The sequence below is a fragment of the Corvus moneduloides genome, chromosome 9 (assembly GCF_009650955.1).
Source record: "Corvus moneduloides isolate bCorMon1 chromosome 9, bCorMon1.pri, whole genome shotgun sequence".
Classification (NCBI taxonomy): Eukaryota; Metazoa; Chordata; class Aves; order Passeriformes; family Corvidae; genus Corvus; species Corvus moneduloides.
The window spans coordinates 23280816-23304573 of NC_045484.1; the positions used below are offsets into that span (position 1 = coordinate 23280816).

A 23758-nucleotide genomic window follows, 5' to 3' on the forward strand; every position below is an offset into this window, starting at 1 on the left:
GCATGAAGGTCAGCAGTTCGCCAGTGCCTCTAGGGCTGCTCAGGATCTTGTTGCTTCAGTGGGAGCTCACAACAAATTTGTGAGAACTAAATTCTATGTAAGTTTCTGTTGTAGATGGTAAAAAGTTGAACTTACGGACTACTTTAGTCTACAGTGCTGAAGAGTTTCAGCAAGATGGCTGCTGATGCTGAGAATCTAATGTATCTGCTCTTCTTACATCACACCTCTAACCTGTTACTGGAAGGATGAGGGTTGGATATAACATATTCTGCCTGACTCCCTGCCGAGCAAGCACAGGAACAAGAAGTGTGCTCATCCATCTACTTACTTTCTAGAAACAGAAGAATCTGAAGAGGAAGATAAAGAAAATGATAAAGCTGAAGATGAGAAGGAGAATGAATTGACAGTGGAAGACAAGGTGAGGTTGCTGAGCTCTGACACCGGTGCTCATGGAAGGGTGCAGTATAGGCCTAAATATCATGTTGGTTTCCTTCTAAAAGCTCATTTGTGTTTCATTTAGTTCTGTGTAGGAAAATACTTCTGAAAGCCACTATTGCCTAGGAACGACCAGTGTTAGGCCTTGTCTGCATTGTAGCATCTTGCTCAGCTGTGTCTGTAAACTTGGGTTTGTTCAGCTGCTCTGACACAAATGCTTGTGGTGTGCTGAGCTAACGTGGCCTGGTGGGGCAGGCAGGGAGAGCTGCTCCAGCCTGTCACTGGAGTTACTTGGAACAGTTAATTCTCTGCTTGTCTTGTTGTTTCACTGTACATGTTGAATGCTCCTGGTCCAGTCCAGTAAGCTTGTGATTAGGATGGGAATTGTTTAAGTGTGGTGCTCCTCAAACCTGAGATGTACATTGACATAGCAGTGAAAATGCCTGGAAAAGTCTGCAGCCTTGTAGAGTGGCACTAAGCATTGTAGATAACTGTCTGTCCCTTTCTCAGACTATTCTAACAAAGCTCAAAGGCTCATTAAAAAAAGCTGGACCATCAACTTTATTTGGTTCATCTAAAGAGCACCTTAACTAAGATCTTGCTCTTGAGATAATATGGGTGCTTGGTGCCCTGTTATTTCTGGAAAAAAAGTTAAGGCATATCACAAAACAACGTGAGTTTGTGTTCTGTTGAAACATCTTTACTCCAGGCAAAATCGTGCTTGATACAGTAACCTCTTCTGCAGATTCTTTTTCTTTTTTTTTTTTTCTTCTAGTGGTAAATGGTTTGCCTCTTGCAGAAATTGATTCCTTGACAACACCGATTAGGAATTTAGTGGTGGTGTTTGATGTGATCTGTGACCAAATCATTTAATGTCTCATGCACTTCTGGTCTTTACAGGAAAGTGAGGAGGATGAAATTGGCAATCTTGAGCTAGCCTGGGACATGCTGGAGTTAGCAAAAGTCATTTACAAGAGGTAAAGACTGAAGTACTAATTTGGGTATATGCCACAGAAGCTCAGTGTAAATTGGAGGGTGGCACAGCCAGTTACTGAATGTGGCATATTCTGATCAGAATTTGTAAATTTTTTTTTTCTTCTTGCTTTAGACAAGAAACAAAAGAAGCTCAGCTCCATGCAGCTCAAGCTCATCTGAAGTTAGGAGAAGTTAGCATTGAATCTGGTAAGTAATGTTAATTCTCATGTGTGAAGTGTTTGATTCCGCTTTCTGTCACTGGATTTTGTACTTTAAAATTAGCAGATGTGTTAAGGCAGTCAGGATGAGAACAAATTAGACTGATCATGATAGTTGCAGCCATGTGAGAAGCTTTGGAATTAATGGTTGGTGCCTTAAATAGGATAGTCTGTGCCTTTGCAGAGCAGTGGAAAAAAGTTTGCGTAAGAAGTAATGTGTTGCCAGAGCAAAACCAGCCTTGTGTTCTGCTTTCTGTAGTGACCAAACCTTGCTTATGAACTTGAGAGACTTATTGAAATTGTCACTGAGCTTAATTAATAAGAGGTGTCAGTACCATGCCACTGTCAGAACAAAAAGACTGCAAGTGAAAAATAGTTGACTGTCTTAGCCCTTCCCAAATCCTAGGCTATAGTCAGGAAAGACTCTTGTGTTACACAGCAGAAAAAAGGAGTGGGAAGCAAGCCCCAGGTTAGTGCTGTGTAATGTCTTGCTTGCCTTTCATTTAAAAACACATTTTAATCTTGTTAAATCCAAATGTACTCTTTCTTTGGGGCAGGCATTGGAAATAATCCAACAGGTTTCTGGGCCAGGGTTGTCTTGTGTCACTAGAACACATTCAGTGGAGAGCTTGACAGGAAGGTGGTAGGGGACTGTGCTTAGCTCCAGATCCATGTTGCAGTTGTGACCAGTTACATTCAGTTCCTGGTAGCAGGTAAAGCAGGAGGATTTGGTGCCTGCTTTGACTTGTCTGCTCAGTTTTCTGTGCTGAGATTAGACAAAGCACTCATGAGAGAACCAGAGGAACTGGCCTAGACAGTCTCTGAGGGGAGGCAGAGTTGTCACCTGATGGTCTGAAAGCAGCCCAGCACTGCTGTGTTCAGTGATGGTTCTGTTTGCAGACTGTATGATGTGTAACAAAACATGGAGTAACCAAACCAGGGTTTAGATTGTGGATAATTACTGAGGTTTGTAAAGACCTTGGGACTTTCTCCTGTAGAAAACTACACACAGGCAATTGAGGAGTTCCAGGCCTGCCTGGCCCTGCAGCAGAAGTACCTGGAGGCTCATGACCGACTGCTGGCTGAGAGCCACTACCAGCTGGCCCTGGCCTACCACTACAACAGCGACTTCGACGAGGCTGTCCTGCAGTTCGGGAAGTCCATGGAGGTCATAGACAAGAGACTGGGTACGTGGAATTCTGAAGCTGCCTAGTAGTGAGTTTTCTCCAGGCAAAGTAGTGAGGTGTGCTCATTGTCTGCTGTCATGTTTTATCTAAAAGCAATGACAGACTACAGCAAGGGCAGAATTTCTAAAACTGTTTGTTAGCAGATAGTTGCTTCTGGATGTTGGTAACTGGACAGTTACTTTGTCTCGAGGTGTTTTGCCCTGATAACTGTTTCACCCCAGCAATACTGACCGAGCGAATAAAGAAGGCAGACACTGGCTCCCCGGAGGACGAGAAGGAGATTGAAGAACTGAAGGGATTGCTTCCTGAAATTAAAGAGAAGATAGAAGATTCAAAGGAGTCACAGAAGAGTGCAAGAGTAGCTGAGCTGGGACTGAAAGCAACTCTGGTGAGTGTGTCCTGTGGTTTCCTTTTGAGCCAACCCTCCTTCCAGTGGAACTTGAAGTAAATCAGTAATGGGAGGAGCTCAGACTTGATCAGGGGCTGGTGGTTCCTCACAGGTGTTACCAAGCTGTGGTTGTGAGAAGGAAACTGAGGCAGCTGACATCTAAAGAGGATATTTACTAAGTACCCTGATACTAATTGTTCCAAACTGAGAAGGAATTTGATAGGCTTCTGTGGCATTTAATGTATCAGGCCTGGAAATGATGGGTCAGACAGATGTGGAGCGCGTGTTGCCTCTGTCCTGTGCGGAAGTGCAGAATCCAGTGCTGGGACATGAAGGACTTGGGCTTTCTGTATCTCAGTAAGCTCACATGTATGGTCTGCCACAGTCTGTTTTTTCTGCTTTTCTTAAGGTTGGAACCACATCTGGCTTTGCACAAAGTGAAGGCAGTGGTTCTGTTTCCACAGTAAGTTAATCAAAAATGGATGTTGTTAATTCTCGTCTGCTCTAAGGATTACTGGTTGCATTTGCTCATGTGTCAGTGTCTGTCTTGTATCAGATTCCAGTAAGGAAAGCAGCTGATGGTGCATCTCAGTGTGTAACAGACATCTCTCATCTAGTCAGGAAAAAGGTGAGTCCAGAAATGATTTGTTAAACAAGCAGTTTGTTGAAGTACTACTGGCTTGCTCTGTGTAATTAGATTTTTTTCTGTCTTAAGAGTTTTTTTCTTAACTTAGTTGTATAATGGGAAAACATTCCAAAAGTAAAACCAGTAGTGTATGAAACTCTTTTCCACTGGGAGCCAGTCAGTCTGGGAACCATCTGGCCTCCAGGAGACCATTCTTGGTGGTTCAGCACCCTGCCCGATGCACACTGATGTAAATCTGACCCAGTTGTGCAGCTTCTGCAGGTGTTCCCTGAACAAGAGCTTCCTCTGCTGAGGGCCCTCAAGAGCAGCAGGGTCACCTACAGATTCCAAGGAAAAGGCAGGCAACCAGGCTGGGCTGGGTTCCCTTCTTTCCAAAAGGAAATGGGAACTTGGGCTTAATAAATAGTAAAGCCACACTGGTGGTAATTATAAACTGCCTCTTAAAGAGATCAGGTATTGAACACTTGGTTCCTTTAAGTGTTACGTGTCCTCTAGAAGTGTTTGCTGATTAAAGCTAAGATCTTATAGGGGATACTCTTATGTTGCCTCTGTTCCATTGGCCTGTGAGTTCAGGTGTGCCTGGAGTGATTTGGAGCTGCTTTAGGTGATTTCAAATGTTGTAGATGCCCTAAGTCTACCCTTGAACTGTTACAGGCTCAGTGGTTGCTCCTTTCCTTGCCAGACTATAACTGAGGATAATTTAGGTCTGGAGATCCTGGCACCCAGACAGTGTCACTGTGGTCGAGACCTCGATGCCAGAGCCTCAAAGCTCTGGTTAAACCCCAACCCTGGGAAGTCTGTCCTGAGCCTGGCAAGCAGAGGTTGGGTAGATGATGTGCAATGACATCTAATGCTGAATTTCTCAAAAATATTTAAACTTTGATTTGTACTTAGTAGAGATTATAAATAATTTTGTTTTCAGAGGAAACCAGAGGAGGAGACTCATCAGGGAGACAATGAAGCCAAGAAATGTAAACCAGAACCAGCTGTCAATGGTGGTGGTGGGGATACTGTCCCCAGTGGAAATGAGGTCGCAGAAAAAATGGAAGAGGAGGTGGGCAGCTGAGCCAGGAGTCTGGGCAGTGGTTTTTTTTTTATTTTATTTCCCCCCCTCTCTATTCAGGGATTGTTGTGTGCCTGGTGATGTCCTGGTTTTATTGCCCGCTGGCCTTCACAAGGTTTCCCAGATGAGATGAAGAATATTCCTAGTGGGCAGGATGCATGCTGTACTGTGGTGCTGACCCTGTGTGGGCTGGACAGGCCCAGCTGTGGGGCCTTGTCACCTGTGGGGTGGGACACAAACAGGTTCTGGGTGGTTTTTTGCTGGTCTCCACTCCAGCACAGGGTCTTCCCCCAATTTTTAATGTTCCTGGGTTTTATTACTGACCCCTGGGCTGTACTTGTTACTGTCAATGCTTTATGGTAGTGTTGGGCTCTGGAGACCATCAAAGCTCACATAGTCAGTTAAATCTTTAAATTACAGAACCTGTGGGCTGCTGCATGAGTTGGTGCTGTAAGACTGTGTCTTGTCTTTTAAAAACAAACCCTTATCTTCTCTTTTAGACAGAGAAAAGGCCACAAGCAGAATCAGGGGCTGCAGTTGAAAGCACAGTATGATAATTCTTTAACCTTGGACACTCCTCTCCTTACAAGGAAAATGGTTTTGTATATAGTGTATTTTTTCACTTTTTGGCAACTTTTGTATGACTTCAATAAAGATTGTAAGCAAATGGTCCCTCTTGACCTTCCTCCTGTGACAGGTTCCAGCCTCTGCTCCTGGCTCTCCCCCTGGGCTGCAGGTCTCAGCCCTGGCCCACTGCTGGGCTTGTGCTCCCTTTAGCTTCAGCATTTCCACCCACATCTACCTTCTGAGGCAGGAGCAGAGGCTTGGATGGGCCAGGCAGGGCTGGCTGCTGCAGGGAAGAAGAGCATTGCATGGAATTCACTGTAGTCTTGTCCAGGGATCTGACCTTTTCTCCTTCTGGAGCCTTATCACAGCTGGGGCTGTTTTGTTCATTCAAGGCTGAGCCTTAAGTGGGTTCTAGTGGTGCCTCCCTCAGCTTTGAGCAGCCTAAAGATAGTGGGGAAGGCTGATAAAGAGCTTTGTAACGTCCTGGGCCTTGTTGCTGTGTATTTTTAGCTCTGTTCAACCTCCCCTTTGCACCCAGGAGGGGGTGCCAGGAGCAGGTGCTGATGGTTTGAGGCAGGGGCAGGGCTGTCCCCTCAGACAGCTTGAGTCCCAGGTGGGGCTGGGAGCCTGCCCTGGGCTCTGTGTGTGTGTGTGTGTGTGTATAAAAAAAGGCCAAGAAGTGAAGAGCAATGAGCTGAAGCCATTTATTAAACATAACCCACGGCCTGTGATGCTTTGGAAGGCTGGCTGTGGCTTTTGCTGGTTCCCAGGGCTGAGCTGTGCATGCCCTGGATTAGGCTTTCCCTACAGAGGGCTGCATCTGGGGCTGTACCTGAGGCAAAGGAATTTGTGCCCCTCTGTGCCCTCTTCCTGTCCCTAAACCACCATTGTGAGCAGAGTGAAACCCTCATCTGGCTGTGGGCTCAGCCCTGAGGTGGAGGCTGAGCTGTGTAACTCATGTGGCTGCCGGCTTGGGCGTTTGCCTGATGCTGCCTGTCCTTTTCCTGCTGAAATGCCCAGAGCCTCTTTGGGCCCAGCAGTGTTCCCATACACTTTCCCCCCACCCCACCACTGTAGGATCCTGGTCCCAAAACCCATCTCTGCAGCTTTGAACACAGGTTTTGCCATCCCTTCATCACCCTAACAGTTACTAAAGCCCCAATTTGCCACTCCAGGGTGGTGAGGGGGTGCCAGGGCAGTCCAGTGGGGCCATGGCCCATTCCTGGCTCACCTTTGGGGAGCCCTGTCTTGTTCTGGGGGCTCCTGAGCAGGAGGAGGGTCCTCCAGGGCCATAAAGGGGGTGAGGGGGAGTCCAGGGGACACATGGGCTGTGGGGCTGCCAGGCCCCAGCGCAGGCCCAGGGGGCTCCTGGGAAAGGAAAAAAGTGATGTCAAGGGGAGAAGGGTCCTGGCACTGTCCTGTCCAGGCATGGGCAGGAGCTGCCCAGCCATCCCCTCACAGGTGCCATTGCGTGTGCAAAGCAAATCCCACCCTTGGTCCAGCACTGGGGGGTACTCACCTCCTGCCCCAGTGGCCCTATCCCCAACCACAGCAAAGGGAGTAGTTCCCAAATGTCCCCAAGCTTGTACCTCCACACCCATCATTCCATCCCAGTTGGCAGCCCAATCCCATCTCCCCTCTCCCCTCCTTGGAGAGCTGGAAATTGCCTAGGGCTGAGGCTCTTACCATAAAAAGTTCTGGCACAGCCAGGGCTGGCGGCAGTGGAGGGGCTATGGGGGGTGGGAGGATGGGGGGGTGCAGCCATGGCCTCGTCTGCTCTGCGTGGCATCGCAGCATTCCCACCTCTGCCTGGAGCTGGGCCAGTTCCTCCGTGTGCCGCTGGGCTGCCCGCGAGCCTGGGCAGCAGGATTTGGTCACCGTGGGCTTTACAGCAGCCATTTCCCCGGCACCTCACCAGGCCCGCGTTCAGGGCCACTGGGGGCCGGGACTCCCCCTGCTCACTGCAGAGAGCCCACCCCACCCCGAGCTGCAGCTCCCCTCCCCTTGCCCATATTTCCAGGAGCCATGTCCAGCCCAGGGCTCTGATGCTGCAACCCCAGGGCTGTGGGGTGCAGATAGGGGACTCCCTTCCCTGGGACCCATCACCTACCAGCGTCTGCTCTCCTCTCCCTCCTGACTTTCAGTGCCAACAGTTCATCTTCCAGACGCCGGTTCTCCAGCTCCACGGCTAGCAGGGCCGCATCCAGAGCGTGTGTGCCAGTGCCGGGGGGCTCTGCCGGCACAGCCGGGGGCACCTCAGGAGCCGGCTGTGGGGCCACGGTCCCTGTGGGGGGACAGGCCTGGGCCTGGTGTTGGCACTTACCCAACCGCCTGCCCCTGCCCAGCCCTGCGGTTCTTTTCTCCAGCACCGTGGCCTCCAGCTGGAGATGGAGGAGCTGGTCCAGGACGGCCGGGTCGTGTCCCCCGGAGCGCAGGTAGGACAGTCGCAGCGCCCTACCGGAGCCCTGGGTCAGCCATCGCCAGGCCTCGGCCGGGCGCCAGGGCTCAGAGCCGCCATCGCCACGGAGCCTCACCTGGCCTCGGCCGCGAGCGGCCCTGCGGGCGGCAGGAGGGTGTCGAGGCGGAGGGTGGCCCTGGGGAGGAGACGGGCAAATGGGGGGTGAGGGGGCCAACGGGCCCTTTAATGGAGAGCACCCCACAGGGCCAGGGCTCTGCGCTGTGACCCCCTCCCGGCCAGCGCTCACCTCTGCTGTGCTGTTCGGACCTGTCCGGCCTGGTCCCGGGGGGCCCGGCTCTGCTGCGGCTCCCCGTGCTCGGGCTGGGGGCCCAGAGCTGCCCCAGCCCCGAGTGCCGCCAGCCGCCGGCAGAGCCCTGCGGGACGGTGAGGGGCCGGGGGCTCAGCACGGCCCCCGCAGCCCCACTCTCGGGGGGTTACTGCATCCCACACGTGCCTACCCATTGCCCCAAAACTGCTGCCAGTGCCTACCCTCCCTCTGCTGCTCCAGCTGCTGGGTCCTGGCCCGGATCTCGGCCACGTAGCGTTCGTGGGCTTCCCGCAGCTCCTGCGGCGGCTGCCGGTGCCCCTGCAGTGGGAGCGACTGCCGGGGGGGCTCTCCCTGCTGCACACGGGGTTCACCGGGTAGGAGGGGCTGGACCACCATCTCTGGGGAGCCGTAGGGCTGCTGATGCCCACCCTGGGATTCAGGATTCACTGTACCTCCACTGTCAGCCTCCTGGAAGTGGGGTCGGCTGTGCGGAGCAGGGCCCTCTCCCGGGGGGTGAGCACATCCCCCAGGGGAGCCCTTCGCGCCCGCCCTGGTCCCCGCTGTCCCCGCACAGCTGGTGGAACCCCAGGAAGCACAAAGTGATGGCGTGGCTCAGCGTCGTCCGTATTTTGGGATACCCCAACCTTGCAGACACCAAGGGAAGAAAAGGGTGACACATCCCCACTCCCCCCCTTAACAATATACTTTTCTGTCTGGCAAAATAAGCACCAAAGGCTGCCTGTGTGGTGCAGGAATGGGAAGATGGGAGGCCTACCCCAGCTCAGACCAAGCTGGATCTAGGATGTGATGCCCTGTTTCCCGGCCCAGCACCTGTCCCTGTCCCTCCCACCCGCCCCTATTCTGTGCCAGACCCAGCTCCACACTACCGAGGCGTCCTGTGTTTTCCTTGCCGTGCCCTGTGCTCCCTCCACAGGCAGGGGATCCCCCCGATGGAGGCAGGAGCTGCTGGGTGCCGCGGGCCCGAGGCACAGCTTCTCCAGGTGCACCTGCAGCAACTGTCGGGATCCGAACGCCAAGCGGCAGCGCGGGCAGAGGAAGCCCCCCATGTTCAACACCCTGGAAAGCAGAGCGGGTGGGGGTCACTCGGGGGGGCCACCCTGCCAGGGAGAGGGGGTCCCCCCGCGGGGCTGGCACCCTGGGACGGGCTGAACGCGTGCACAGACCTGCTGGCGGCGGTGGCTGCAGTGTTTGAAGACACTGTTGCTATGCTGGACGCCGGGCTGGGCAGGGAGGACCACGCCTCCAACCCTGGACATTCCCACTATTTACCACGGGCACTGGAATGGGGGAAAAAATGTCCCTGAGCCACCTGAGCAAACCACAGAAAACAAGGTGAGGGAGGCCCCGCTGCCCTGTGTCCCACAGTGCTCTCACCCGTGGTTACCAAGTGCTCACCGACAGAGATATGCAGGGCCTGGGGCTGTCCCAGGGATGCCCCTTTCCTGCCTTGCAGCAGCTCCCACTTAGCTGCTCCTTAGTAGACTTAAAGCTAAGGGGGAACTTCCACATCGAAGTGAAACAGCTGTCAGCATGGAGTTGAGGTGAAGGGGTTTTACAACTTACCCCATTTCCTGAGATCAGTGCACACAGATCTGAGTAACTTAAGTGGACATGGGAAGTTAAAAAATGGATAGACTTTTCCAGACAAAAGCAGTGTTAGATGGGACCGAAACACAAGGATATTCAAAAGCAATGAGATGGTTTGTGCAATGTCTTACAGGAGCCTCAGCGCTTCCCAAGCATTCCCAGGCAGCCTCAGCCCCTGGAGCCTGGATTCCAGAGTGCAGGATGAAGAAATGCCCCACTGGCCCACTCAGCTCGGGTTCACCGCAGAGCCAGAGGGAGCTGGAGGCACAGGTAGCAGAGTTACACCTGATAATGCTGAGCACACACCCTTGAATCCAGATGCAAAGATTTAGGGCTAAACATTATCATTTTCTTACACCTCTGTCCTCTCTGCCTGGCCAGGAGTGGATTAAGAACACACAGGCAGAACCTTGGGACAAACCCCTGAGGTCTGCAAGACAAGGTTTTGTGTGACTACATCCAACCCACTTGCGAACAATGCACAACCCCCAAGCACTTTCCAATCCAAAACCTTTGTGCACAGCTGAACTTACACCAGACACTTAAATAGCTTAGGCCACAACTGAGTTGTTTGTAAAATTCTTTTTAATCTAATAGAAATGTTTTCATGAATTTTTAAAAAAGACTTCAATGAAAACAGCTTTGGATTCAGACATTCCCTTGCCACGTTGTGAACATAAACAGCAGCATTGCACTAGGAACAAGTGACACCGACCGGTCGAGCTTCACCATTTTGTATGAAGCGGAAAAAAAAGCAAACTGCTTTAGTAGAAGATAATTTTGAATTATTTTCTTTAAAAAAAAAAAATCCCCAAACATGGACTGTCATCTCAGCATTGTTCTCTCTCTCCCTTCTTAAAGGAAGAGTTCAGCTCCTGCAGTCTGAGCACTACAGCAATGTTTGCCAAGTGGAAAAATAGAGCGGGAGAGGAAACTGTTTATCCCCAATGCTACTGAACCCCCAAAGTTGCAGGTCCCTTAGAGGAAAGCTCTTCTTACATAAGAAAGACAATTAGAATTGGCAAACTGATGCAAAATATTTATTCCAAGTTAGTTATTTTTGATGCAGTAGTTTTTCCCCCTCATACAGACTCAATGTGATAGTCACTTTTTAAAATCTGTAAATAATGTTATCAAAATAATCTTAATCTTTGAAATCTCACAAAAAATTTATATTTTACAATCCACCCTGAATATCAAGGCTGCAAGAAGAAGAACACAAACAATTCCTATATCCAAATATTTTACAGCTGTACCCAAAAAAAAAAGAAAACCACAAACGCCTGGTTAAGTGATGAAGCTCCCCGAGCCGCCAAAAAAAAAATAAAATAAAATAAAATATTCATGTTATTAGCATTAATTTAACATAATTAGAACTTCAAAAGCCATTTTGTCATCGACAATGATTGTTTTAGCACACCGTTACCGCGCACTGGGCAATGCGGCGGCACTGTTAGAAGCTTGTTGTTGCAGAGATCAGTCAGCCACTTGTGTCCTGCTCACACGACTGAACTTGTGCACTGCCCCACAAGGGATTTTTGTCAAAATTTGCTAGCTGCACAAACTTCTAGTAAGCATTAGGGCAAAACCAAAAGAAAAAGCTAAAGAAGCCAATTTCTCTCTTCTTTGGGATACAATTATTTCCCTTGTGCATGAAGTATCAACAACAAAAGAAAAAACTGAACAGACTGGAGACAGAATAAACTCTGTTTAGTTTATACAACCCCAAACACGTGTTGAACTATGAACTGAGTTTATTGGGTTGGTTTTATTTATTTAATTTTATTGTGCCCAGTTTCAGGCATCGTCATCTGACGTTTCACTGCTACTTGTTTCTGTGTCTGAGTCCTCAATCTTTGTCTTAAAAGTGCTTCCCCAGTGGAACAACAGGCTGGAGCTGCGGCCCTGAAGAAATCCATTCTTCCCAAATCCATTTCTTCTTCGCTGTAGGAATGAAAGCAAGTTTTAAAACGAGCAAAAGTATGGAGAGTAACTGTCACCAACAATCTGTGGACATGAATTACACATTTTACTGTGTGTACACACAGGGATAATGCAGAATCATCCATTCTACTACAGTCTCACTTAAATTCTTTGTCCTTTTGAACATCTTTAAGAAGAAACCCTTGAGAAAGGAGAGGGAGAAGAGCTGTAAACATACCTGTTCTGATTTAATCTGGAACTCTTTGAGCTCATCCTCCGTGAGGGGAAGGTAGTTTTCATCATTTTCAGGATATTCCTGCCATCCCATTTCTTTCAATAACCTGATTGTGGAGAAAATAAAAGGGGCATGGGAACTAAAGCAAGGGAATAATGGCAAAGGAAAGAACACTTTGTCCATGAAGAATGAGGTTTTGTACGAAATCACTCCAAATTCACCAGGGAATCTTCTCTATCACAGACCACTTCAACAATCATTTGTGTTTACCCAACATTTTTCAATGTCTTTTACAAATATTTAACCATCAGCAGTCCTGTACAATGAGTACATAACCAGACTGGTGGAAGGCAGGGATTTGAAATTCTAACTCAAGGACACTGAAGGAGGACATGAGGCAACCAAACCAGTATCACAGCTCAGAATGTCCTAAACCTTACTATCTGCTTGCACCAGATGCTCACACTGCTTACTCACTGACATGAGATACAGCCTGAGATACCAGGTAAATATTTTCTTAACTCTCCTCCACTTTTATAGCATGTAAAGCAGCACAGGAGTATTCTAAGTGCAAGCAAAGTGTGGTGTGTGTCTTCTTAACATTTAGGACACCTGCTTGTAAATTAACCAGAATCACCCTAGGTTCATGCTAACTCCCAGTGTGGGCAGATAAATATCTCTAGGCAGCATTAACATGCGGATGTGGCACTAAAGAAGCACTGAAATTTAATTACAGACCTTGGTAAAGCCTTGGCTCACCTGTCACTTGTGTCTTGTTTTACCTTCAATGAGACCCCACCCAGTCCAGCCCTGGTCACAAAGCCCACACACCTCCTTCTCCATACACACACAGCTACTGCTGCTTCCCAAAAATAGAGTTTTCTTTGAAATTGCTTCCTTCTCCTCACACAGCCCAACGACTCGCCCTCCTTTACCTCCTTTACTTTATTCTTCCATTTACTCACCTGTGTTCTGCTTCCAATGAATGGGAGAGGTTTTCCCCCTCCTCCGGCAAAGGGAGAGAAAGGCCATTCTGATGGCAGTTCTCTTCCCAGTTTTCCTTTGGTTCTGGTGTGCTGTTACTCTCCATCTAAAGAAAAATAAAACCATCAAAGTGTGCTTGCACAGACTGTGCCAACAGCACAGTTCCAAGTTCAAGCTTCTGCCTTTGAAAGTCCAGCCAAGCCTTTCACCTTGAGCCAGTGTTTTTTACAGAAGCTGCAGCAACGTGTACCTGGCTGTGACAGGACAACACAGGATGAAGGACATTTGGTGGCCTGTGCTGCTGTGCCAAAGGAGCGAGTGCTGGCATTGCAAAACCATAATCAGCAGCTCAGAGTGAAAGCAAGAAAACTACGACAATTAAATGCTCCTAAGGACACACTTTACATACACATTAGGGCACAGGTTTATGCATTCGGGGGTCTGAACCTCTGAGGCTTGAGCCACATTCCTGCACCTTTTACAAGCACAAAATTCTACTTTTCAGTGAAAGCAGTTTGACAGGCAAGTTGGAAAGCAACCTAAGATGTTAAAATATGATACTGTTCCTCTCCTTAGAGAATCCTTGCAAAAATCTAGATTACCTTCAACATCTGTGACCTTCCCTTCCACCTCATTTATTACTTATCCGTTTGCATTTCATTGTGTTACAGATCTCTCTCCATCACTGCTGTGCACTACTTCTACTGGCACATGTGCCAGACCAGTGGGAGTCATTTCCTTCCTCTTCCAGAGCCTGAATTACATACACTGCTCAGGGCTTTTTCAGTCACCAACTCCTTCAATAATAATGATCATATACACAGCAAGGACAGTGATCTTACATCATCCAGCTTGTCACATTCCCTGTTTTCTGTTATCTCCCCATTTCTATCATCCTTCAGTGCCTTCAGGAATTCGCTCTTCTTATCAGTGGTCCGGCGCATCAGCTTCGTCAGGCGCGAGGAGCAGATCTCGATGGGAGGGGTGGTGCTGGAAGGACTCTGCACAGGGGAGGGAGAACACAGAATTCAAACTGCACTGCTGCGAACCTGGGGGCGCTTCAGTGCCTGTGCTTACACCTTTCAAACACTCAGCAGTTTTTTAGGTGGCTCTTAACCCTTCAAAAAACCCCAACCTAATGTCAAATGCCCATCAAAATACTGATGGGTGTTGCACATTCACTTCTCCCATCTATTATTACCAACTCAATTTCTGTTCTTCCCTCAGGAGTCAATTCACACGGCCATGAATATGTTTATTTTGTTCCTTTGTAATGTAACTCTCTCAAGCAAACTGGTGCCTACAACAGAGTATTAGGGAAAAAAAGGATTCCTGCCCCCAAAAAATTTGCAAATTTAGCAGATTAGACTTAGTTCAAATTTGTGTTTTAAGTCATCATGACAGACTCTACCCTGAAATTAAGCTATGGGGAGGTAATCTCCTTTCAGGGAGTGGTCACATCCTTAACTAACCACAACCGGGTGCGGAACTGGCAGCCACAGCCTTGGAATCCTCCCCTGGAGAGAACACTGCCAAGTGCTGGATCTGTACACTCAGCCCAGATGGTTCAGTGTGGAGCCAGACACAGACAACCCTGGAGCCTGTGGGAAATCTGCTCAGCTCAGTGCATGAACACAAGGAAACCTCCTGTGCTCTTCCAGAACATTTAAGCTTTCTTAATAATCTGGAATCTGTGAATCAGGCCCACTGGCAGTACCCAGCCATGATCCTGCAATAGGAGCACTGCTAACCAAGGTGAGCTTTCAATTTAATCTGTTCCATGTTTTGACTGGACACACAAAAGGAATCTAAGAACATGTTAAGTGAAAGTTCCCAGTATCTTAACCTCCTGCTGGAGTTTGTCTGGCTACTCTAAAACAATGAGGCATTTAATCATTATTATGGATAACTGACACCAGAATCTTGCAAAACGACTCTTTTTCTTCATGTACATGCTTTGATTTTTTAAAAATCAATATTAAACCCGTAAAATTTCCTGAAGCTTGTAGTGTTTTTCTTCCCACACACTTTTTTAAGCTGGGAGGGAAGGTTGCAAATTCAGGCTCTTCAAAATGAATCTCCTGTGCCAAAAATTTTTATTACACTCAGTGCTCTGAGCAAGGATCAAGGGAACTAGAACAATAACAAGGCAGCAACTGCTGCTTATATTTCTAATACCTGTTGCATGCGAAACACTGGTGTGAAATAATGGCTGCAGGGAAGTAAGTGCAGCCTGGAAGTAATTTCTCAGGCAGACTTTTCAGATTTTGCCTAATTCAACACAGTAAGAAACAAATCAGCAGTTGTAACAGACCTAACAAGTGACTGCAACTATCAGGATGAAAAGCCAACACAAGAGTGAAATTAAGCTCTCAACGTAACTCCTAGTTTGACTGCAGTGACAGAAGGTAACAATGAACAAATGAGACTAAAATTAGGTGTCTTCTGGTAATATGAAATTCTCAACTTGAACTCTTTGCTAGTGGCTGTTTTAATCCCTAATAAGCTACTGAGGTACTAAAACTTAATTTCTACACATTAGGGGAAGACAGTTACAACTAAAGGTTAGAAACAACAGATTTCTGAAAGGGAATTAATTTCACCTCAATTCTAGTTTCATGCATAACTTTCTGTAGAAGGGTTATGTTTTACAGAGCATTCTTCTTTAGCACTGAAATAGTAGGCTGGCATCTCTTCCAACGTAAGCTTAGCCCTTTGACTGAAACATCAAGGCATCTCAATCTTTGGTGTTGATTTTTTTTGGGTGTTTGGTTTTTTTTTTTTAATGAGAGCACTATGCATCACCTCAGATTTGTTCTGATGTCTGTCTGGCTAGTCTTACAAAAAAGTAATCCTGAATTCATTTCAAGAACTTAGGCTGTATTGTAGTTTGGTTGTCTTAGACTGGCTTGTGGGGACAGAGCCAGTGCTAGTTGGCACCCTTTTAGTTTTCAACACACTGTGGTCTCTTACGAGTAAAGGTGCTATTTTTACCACTTTTGCAGGAAGCGCATTATCCCCGTTTCAGAAACAAAACCAGGATTGCAGTACTATCTGCTGTCTACAGACCTGTGTTTTCATACTCTTAAGTCTCCAACAGATTCAAAGAAAAATGTATTACAAGTGTCCAGTTTAGTTGGAAGGAATTTTTAAGCCCTTTATGTTTAACTCTTAGGTTAGTATCCAACATCTTCACTGACTAAAGTTTCACACAAGACCTTCCTGGGGGCAGGTGAAGGAAACACTTGCATTACTCCAATATGATACGAAGTAAATGCCCCTGTCATGTCTGCTGAGGTGAAAGCCTGTTTAAGTTTACATATTTACACTGTCCATACTGTGCTGTGCATTACCCAAAAGGAAGGCTGTCAGCAGCACGAAGAACTTGGTCTAAAGAGAGACAGAAGCAATCGTAAGGGAAAAGAACAGAGTGCAAGATCTATTTGTCAAAGTGACAGGTGTCTGTTTATTAACTATTGCCTTTAATGACTGCTTGTACACTCAGCTGTGGCTAAGGCAGAAAAGTGCAGGCTGCTGCAAAGTAAAGCCTGCAAAGCAGAGAATCGTAAAGATGACAAGGCCTTATTTTGGAAGTAATATCTACAAAGGAACAAGAAAAATGCACTACTAGAAAAATCCCTCAATTCTACACTTAAAACATGAACAAGCTAATTTCAGATGTTGTGAATAATCATTTACAGAATCACAAAATCATTAAGAAAAGACTTCCAAGATCATTAAGCCAAATCTGTAAAGAGCAGCTGCTTTGGCCAGGAATTTATCACAATCTGTTATTTTTTTTTTTTTTTCTTGTGCAATGTCATAGGTATTGCTGAAATATTAAGAGATTTATATTTCAATGTTCTCTCTATACTTCAGACCAAAACTAGGGGCAAGTCAGTTTCCATCTCAGCAGATTACCTCCTTCCAAGGTCAAAATTAAAAACAGATACTGTAGCTGAAAAGTCACATGTACACATGTTAAACTCCTTCAACCCTCTCAGAACCTAGTGTTTGTGCTGTTGTTCTAGAGAAAGGAAATAAGGCAGATCACCTTCCTTCCCCTTCCTTTCCTATACTGAAGAACATAATGGGAATCAATTTACCTACCTATTCACATCAGTTCTTAGTATCTGCACTCCCATAATACCAAGCTGACGCGTGTCTTGTTACACAACACCATTTAAAGCATTAGAGGTTTTTTTTTTACTGGAAGGAAATTCTAATACAGTTGAACAAACACCAATGGCTTTACAGCCAGATAAACCCCATTTTTATGAAGGTTTATTTTCTTTTAGTGTATCATCGATGTGGCAGAATGTGCTAAGAATGTCCAAGTGAGTCATCCATCGAGGGTGCAAAGGTAGGTACCGCATGCAGAGAGGGCCTTATCACGAATATGCTGGAGTAGGGGATAGTGACAAAAGCTCCCACCCTATACCTAAGCCCAACCCTTACCTCTTTGGGAGAGGTGAGGACTGAGCCACTTGCCAGTACCGCTGGTTTGGTTACAGACACTGGACTGGTAAAGGCAGAGTCACGGGTGGAGGACAGCGAGCCTGGTTTATGTTCACTTCTGTTGGCTTTCCATGGGCTTGGCTGCATTGAAAAGAACACAAAATACAGAGCAGTAAATGGTAAGGCCCAAGAAGGGGTTGCTTGCAAATTATTGAAATAAATAAACAACATTATGCTGGCTGTTGTATGGATTTTTTTTCCTTCCCTCTGCAAGAACAGTCTCAAAAGGTCCATTTCAACAATCATCATTTTTCCCCTGGCATTGCTGTTTCCCCCAAATCACACACAATTCTGGTTCATGGGCACCACCCTTCAGTAAAACACCATTAAGAGCTCAAAGAGAAAATCCAGCATTGCCCTTCATTAATTGGAACCACCACTGTGTAATGCAATTCATCTTACAGCTACCCACAGACAGGAAATTAAAAAAAATCCCAATTAAAATTACACTTCTTAGGGAAACACTGCACGCCACAAAGAAAGGCTTCCAATCACTTGACAGGAAGTTTGCCTGTGCAAGGAAAAAGCGCATCAAGGAAGAGTTTGTTTCGGGTGAGAATGCAAATTGAGAATGCAAATTATTTATTTCCTGGAGCTATGAAAATGTCCATCGTTGCACCAATTCAGCAACAACAACAAGAAAAAGAAGCAAGCAGCCAGTTTATTACAGTGCAGGATCACTTGCTGTTTTGCCCTGGATACTCTCTGCAGTATCCCTTTGAATACACTGGCCATTTGGCTGAAGAGCAAAGACTTCAAGGTAAGCTTTTGTTACTTGGAATGTTGTTCTTGAAGCTCTCTTATCAGTCAGGGACAAACACCGTGAAGTGAGAGCCTTTACAAAAACAATCCTAAGAAGAAACTTGTATCAAGTGGCACTAGCAAGACACTATCAGAACATTAAAAATACAGGTTCCTTTGACTTCTGAAGCCACCTTCAAGTCACTAGTAAAATAATTCATGCACAAATAGGATTGAGTTAAATCTGAGATGCAACAGATCTTGCAATCTGCCAGCAATGAGAACAGAGGCACTATTTCAGTATGTTGTCACTGTCTACTGGGTTCTTCTATAAATTTTTAAATAAATAGATTGCATGGGGAGGCCATCAGCTTTACTCTTCCACTCCAACTTAAAAATGAGCATCCCACATTATCAAATGGATTCTATGGCATTCACAGCACACATTAAAAACATCCCCTTCAAAGCCCAGAAATACCCTAATGTGCGCAATACTTATTGCCTGTACTAAAATTAGGGTGCAGTATGACTCTGACAAAAAGTTTCTCTCTGCAGCTCCAGGGTTGCACTGTTCGATTCCCAGCTCTCAGCTGCCCAGTGCTGTTCTCCAGGCTTCCACAAAGGGGCAGCTCAGACAGATCCAAAGACAGACCCCTACTGCTTTCCTGGGGAAGCTGAGTGTGACCTTCACGGATTGCTTGACTGTGAGCTATTAGCCATCTCAGTTAGCCAGGAAGAACATACTTGTTCCACTGCCACCAGTTCTCTTCCTTTCTGAACTACTTGGTACAACTTAACAAAACCATTTCTCATTCAGTTTTCCTGTGACAGCTTTCCAATACTGCTGACTTTGTGAAAGGAATGTTTTGACTCCCCTACTACTTTATGCACTGCAATTCCTGGACAACTTTCTAGAAGTCTTCCATCCTACCACAGCTGCTTTAAGGCTGCGACTTTAAAAAGGCATCAATGCACACAGTTTTTGTGGCTAAGGATAGGCTGATACCCCACCTTTTGGTTTTGCTAATGGTCACCATTCATTAAAAAAAGCACTGTTGATGACATCAGCAGATAATTCTTAGCACTGCAATCCCCAACACTGAGGAATATCACACTGCCTCAGTAACCACAGCACCATGTCAGTGCATAAACACTTAGAAATTAGCAGCTAAATCACCAGGTACATATTTATAGCCTGCTTAATGTGATTGATCTCTTGGGCTACAGATCAAAAATTAATACCTTTTCCACTAGCCAAAGAACATTTCCTGTGTTATCAATACTGTAATATTTCAGGTATAAATCCAGGTATAATCCAGGCCTACTGGATTCAGTGAAGTAAAAACTTAATTAAAAGGAACTTAGGCAGGTACCACTACATACTGCCATAATCTCTGATTTAAATATAGACAAACAATCTGGAATGCAAATGACCTATGTAACATGTAAAGCAAGCTAACAAAAAATGCCCTACCACTATTTTTGATGGATGCTGAACCTTCAGATCATAGTTTTATTCCAACCGTGAGCACTGAATAATGTGCTCTTTTTATCTGAGGAATCAAAACCTACATAGTCTAATTTCAGAACATGGTTAGGAAAAGCTTCAAGAGCAGCTCTCCTTGACTGAAGCCAGAGATAATCTAACAGTCTGGTCAGAAACTGTACCTCTGGCCTTTTGTTTCAAAGAACACTCAAAACATCCAGACTAAATCCAGGTCAGACTATGTATACACATGTATCAATCAAGCTGTAAAAGCAAAAATAAAAGCCACAGCAGGCTCCCTACCCATTAGAAGCTGCATTTTGTTTACCTAATCTAAACAAGAACATACATGGACTGTGTGGAATGAAAAGCTCCGTATAAATAACCTTTCTAAGAGGGTCAATTTAACCCACCACCCCAAGAAGTAGATCAACTGTCAAATTAAGTGTTTAGACAAAAATATTTGATAATCATTTTAACCACTATGATTTTTTCCTGTAGCTGGCAGAATTTAACCTGAATTAACAGACATTTACAAAAGGGGAAGAAGCTCTAAACTTGCTTTCCTACAAAAAAAAGCTGAGTGTCTCTTACTTTTATCTTTGAAGTGTGTAAGAATGATCTATTGTAATCATAGGGAAGATTTTGTTGGAATGTCACAGCCAGCATCAGTAATTAATATATTTTAGAGATCAAAGTATACATCTCTTTAAAGAATAACCTAGCTAACATTTTTTTTAGCTTTTTATATACTTTCACTATCAATTCTTTCAAGTTTCTAAGGCATCTATACATGTTGGTTCTCCAGAAAAATGGACAAGATTAAGCCTAGAACTAAGAAATTTTTAAAAAAAATTACTTGTTTTTTTTTTTAGCACTACTGTATTTCCTCCAGTAAAAGAACTATAGCACAAACCCTATTGCTCTTCCAGGTTGTTTTTAAGGCTCAACTAAATTACACCTGAATTGCAGGATGTTACAATCTAATCTGATCCTAGCCTCAATTGTTCTGGACACATCAAAGTATTGCAACCCAATAAAGATTTTTCAAGGTAGTCACGTGAACAGCTCAAGCACATAGCAGCACACATTCCCCCTCTCCAGCACTGCTTGTTTTGTCTTATTAAGATAAGGATTTGTCTAATGCATGAGGACACACCCATTCAAATAGACCTCAGTAGGGACAAAACCAAAAGGCATTTTAACAGAGAACAACTTCAGACCTCGACTGTAAAAGCCACTGCCCCAGAAACAACTGGATTCCAGCTCTTGCTACTTGTCGGGGGTTGATTCCCTTGATCTGCAGTTCACTAATTTGGTTGGAACCCCCTGTACCTTGGAAGGAGGAGCTGCAGGTTTAGGAACCAGATTTTTGTAGACACTTGGGACAATGGTGGTGGCTTTGTTGCCATTTGCCAGGTGAGAAACAGGTGATGTAAATGCAGCTGAGAAGGCGGCGGAAGGATCCTCTTTTGAAACCTTTTTGATGACCAGCATCTTGGTAGGTTGCTTGGCACTAGGGGGGTTTTCTGTAAAAACAAAACAAGAGATTCTGAAATACAGATATTCAGTCTCAAAACAGCTTCAGTACACTGTTCCAGTTCCTCCCTCTCCATCTTAGACACTACACATCTGAATCTGAGACTGTTACCAGCTGCTCTTTCATTTCAGCTCTGAGCAAAGATACTGGATGTGGATATCTAAATACAATCTTTTCTAATTTAAACACAACAGCTTCCTTGATGCTGAAAGAAATAACCTACAGTGACATCACTTAACAGCCTTGCACCATTCTACAGGAATCAGAAGAGTTATGAGCATTTTTTGGATCAATCATGGATCAGCTTTGTTAGTTCACTAACATAGCAAAAATATTTATGTAACTTATACCTCAAAAGACAGTGCTTTTACAAACAAGCACAGTTAATATTTCTTAGGCCAGATAATCACATTTTCAGGAGCGCAACAACTTTAAAAACACTAGTAATATAAGCAGGTAAAAGCCCATAAATGTTAATTGTCATTAGGTTTTGAGCAGAACAACAGCTACTAGACAAGCAAGCAAAAGAATACAACCCAACAGTACTGCAAAAAGGGTTTCTGAGCTTCTTTAGCATTTGTACTACTTACAGTATCTAACCTAACTAATCCAACTAGATATTAACAAATCTGTGTTTAACTGCTAGAACTAGTACCTTGTTTCACTTTTTTTTTTTAAAGGCATAGATTCACAGAGTACATCAGGATCCAAAGCAAGGCTGTTCTGAGTTTAAAAAAAATCAACTAAACTCAAACCACAGAATTATGACAGTTTTGCTGTATTTCCACTATGAAGATCCCAAGTCAGGAACTAATGTCGAGTTCACTCCAATCTGCTCTGCCCTTCAAGTGATGTCTGTGTGAAATGGTAACTGCAGCACGACAGGAAGTGAACACAGAACAGTGACATTACTGCCACTGGCTGTTTTTTTATGACAAGACAAGCACAATTTCAAATAGACACAAAGGCCAAGAGACTGGGGAAGACTGTGGGAGGAAAACAGCAAAGGACAGAAAGCAGTAAACTGTCTCCTTCACTTAAGTCCTTAAAGTATTTCTGAGTGAAAAACCCAGCATTTAAACACCAGTTACAATTTTCTGCTCCATCATCAGCCTTATGTACAGCGACCTTTACCTACCCCATACTCCAGAAGGTGTCCCTAAAGGTTTGTTCTGGTTGTTTTGTCTTCCAGCTTCTGGATTCAAAGATGGCTGTAAAAAGACAATGCAAATGACTATATTGTTCTATCATAGAAAACAAAAAAAATAATCAGTATTAACGTAACATTTTGTTTCCAGGAACCCAGAGTATGGGTAGATTTCTCTGAACAGCACCTAAAGTGGAAGAGAGTGCTTTGCCACAAAGACATCTAAAAATCAAGTTTGCATTCTCCCTGGTTTCTGCTGTATTTCCAATGGAACTATCAGAGGGTTCAGGATAAGCCCTCTAGTCTTCTACTATGGTTAAGTAGATTCTACCAATCAGTACATGTATAAAAAAATTAGGTATTTGGTCAGCAGCTCAAAAAATAAAATAGAATCCACATCATCACTACATGAAGAATCTATCCTAATTTCATAAATATTTTAATACAATAATTGTGCATCAGCCAATTAAAAGAAAACCACCCCAAAGCAGTACTAGATTCGTAATGTAAAGGAATATATTTACTGACAAAAAAAAGCTACATTTAAATTGATATCAAACTTCAGAGTCCACTTTTTAGGGCAAGAGTGCACGCAGACTCTGTGCTCTCTGCAGACTTACCCGGGGTTCAGTTTCAGAATTCAACTTGGTGGAACAACTACAGATATGTCCAATCTCAAAGCAGAGTGCAGAAAATCTAAGCATCCAATGACAAGTGTTCCTGATTAGCTATTCCTCTTCCTGTGTCCCAAATAACCTCAGTTCAAAATACAGCCATCTTTTTCCTCTTTCTAATGAATCTCTCATATGTCAGTTACTATGGTGACAGCATAACTCTCTAATAGCGAGCATCTGACATAGTAGGTATTCGTGTTCTGTAAGAGTTAGGAAAAAATGTCACACCATAGCATAAATTCCTGCCTCAGTCCCTAGAAATTAATCTGTTTAAGAGCTTCAATTTTTAGCTACAGGTCAGTTTTACAGTAGACATGCTCACACTTAGACTAACAACATGCTTTGCAAACCTTTCAGGAAAAGTGTTGTCAGCCACGCAGGCCTAACAGCTACACACTTAACCACAGCATACATCAGTTTCACCACTATGGCAAAAACAATACAGGAGTTACTAAATAAAGCTTGCTGCTAGCCAGCACGTGGTATTACCATCTTAAAAATGAGGGAAGTAATTAGAGAACAGCCATGTAGTTGGGGAAGGCACTCATCAAGGCAAAGAGAATGAAGTACGTGGAATAAAGATTTAGACCAAGATAGACAACAACAGATTGCACAGTCACAGTCATTGCAATATTTCTAGATTTCAACAGACTTTTGACAGTCAAAAAACCAGTCTTATAGAAATTCTGAACTACAG

At 45.1% G+C, this 23758-nt stretch overlaps 3 protein-coding genes across 7 annotated transcripts in view; 1 reads left to right on the forward strand and 2 right to left on the reverse strand.

The window, feature by feature from the left end:
* The window catches only part of NASP (nuclear autoantigenic sperm protein), an 11379-nt gene extending 5795 nt beyond the window's left edge, over window positions 1–5584 (forward strand). Inside the window, exons 7-15 of the mRNA XM_032118565.1 lie at window positions 336–418; window positions 1336–1412; window positions 1544–1617; window positions 2627–2815; window positions 3037–3203; window positions 3613–3666; window positions 3760–3831; window positions 4772–4903; window positions 5413–5584. Of these exons, the coding sequence (XP_031974456.1) occupies window positions 336–418; window positions 1336–1412; window positions 1544–1617; window positions 2627–2815; window positions 3037–3203; window positions 3613–3666; window positions 3760–3831; window positions 4772–4903; window positions 5413–5466 (902 nt within the window). The 3' untranslated portion in view covers window positions 5467–5584. The remainder of the gene's footprint in view (window positions 1–335; window positions 419–1335; window positions 1413–1543; window positions 1618–2626; window positions 2816–3036; window positions 3204–3612; window positions 3667–3759; window positions 3832–4771; window positions 4904–5412) is intronic.
* A 583-nt stretch (window positions 5585–6167) lies between these two features.
* On the reverse strand, window positions 6168–8994 carry CCDC17 (coiled-coil domain containing 17). 4 transcript variants are annotated; one of them, XM_032118568.1, is made up of 6 exons: window positions 8427–8994; window positions 8185–8311; window positions 8014–8073; window positions 7590–7933; window positions 7166–7335; window positions 6168–6847 (listed from the first exon to the last, which is right to left on the reverse strand). In XM_032118568.1, exons 1-6 carry the CDS (start codon window positions 8599–8601, stop codon window positions 6707–6709), a joined length of 1017 nt encoding a protein of 338 aa, XP_031974459.1. In that variant the 5' UTR covers window positions 8602–8994; the 3' UTR covers window positions 6168–6706. The 4 variants fall into 4 exon arrangements, with proteins under 4 accessions (XP_031974459.1, XP_031974461.1, XP_031974460.1 ...); XM_032118570.1 differs by having other exon boundaries at window positions 6768–7335; window positions 7590–7712; window positions 7803–7933; XM_032118569.1 differs by having other exon boundaries at window positions 6768–7335; window positions 8185–8559; window positions 8658–8994.
* Window positions 8995–10831: 1837 nt separating this feature from the next.
* GPBP1L1 (GC-rich promoter binding protein 1 like 1) overlaps window positions 10832–23758 on the reverse strand; it is a 32213-nt gene continuing 19286 nt past the window's right edge. For both annotated transcript variants that reach the window (XM_032118733.1, XM_032118732.1), the window contains exons 6-12: window positions 22379–22451; window positions 21036–21229; window positions 17414–17554; window positions 13798–13956; window positions 12937–13061; window positions 11975–12077; window positions 10832–11757 (exon numbers count right to left, since the gene is read on the reverse strand). In XM_032118733.1, the coding sequence (XP_031974624.1) occupies window positions 11611–11757; window positions 11975–12077; window positions 12937–13061; window positions 13798–13956; window positions 17414–17554; window positions 21036–21229; window positions 22379–22451 (942 nt within the window). In that variant the 3' untranslated portion in view covers window positions 10832–11610. The remainder of the gene's footprint in view (window positions 11758–11974; window positions 12078–12936; window positions 13062–13797; window positions 13957–17413; window positions 17555–21035; window positions 21230–22378; window positions 22452–23758) is intronic.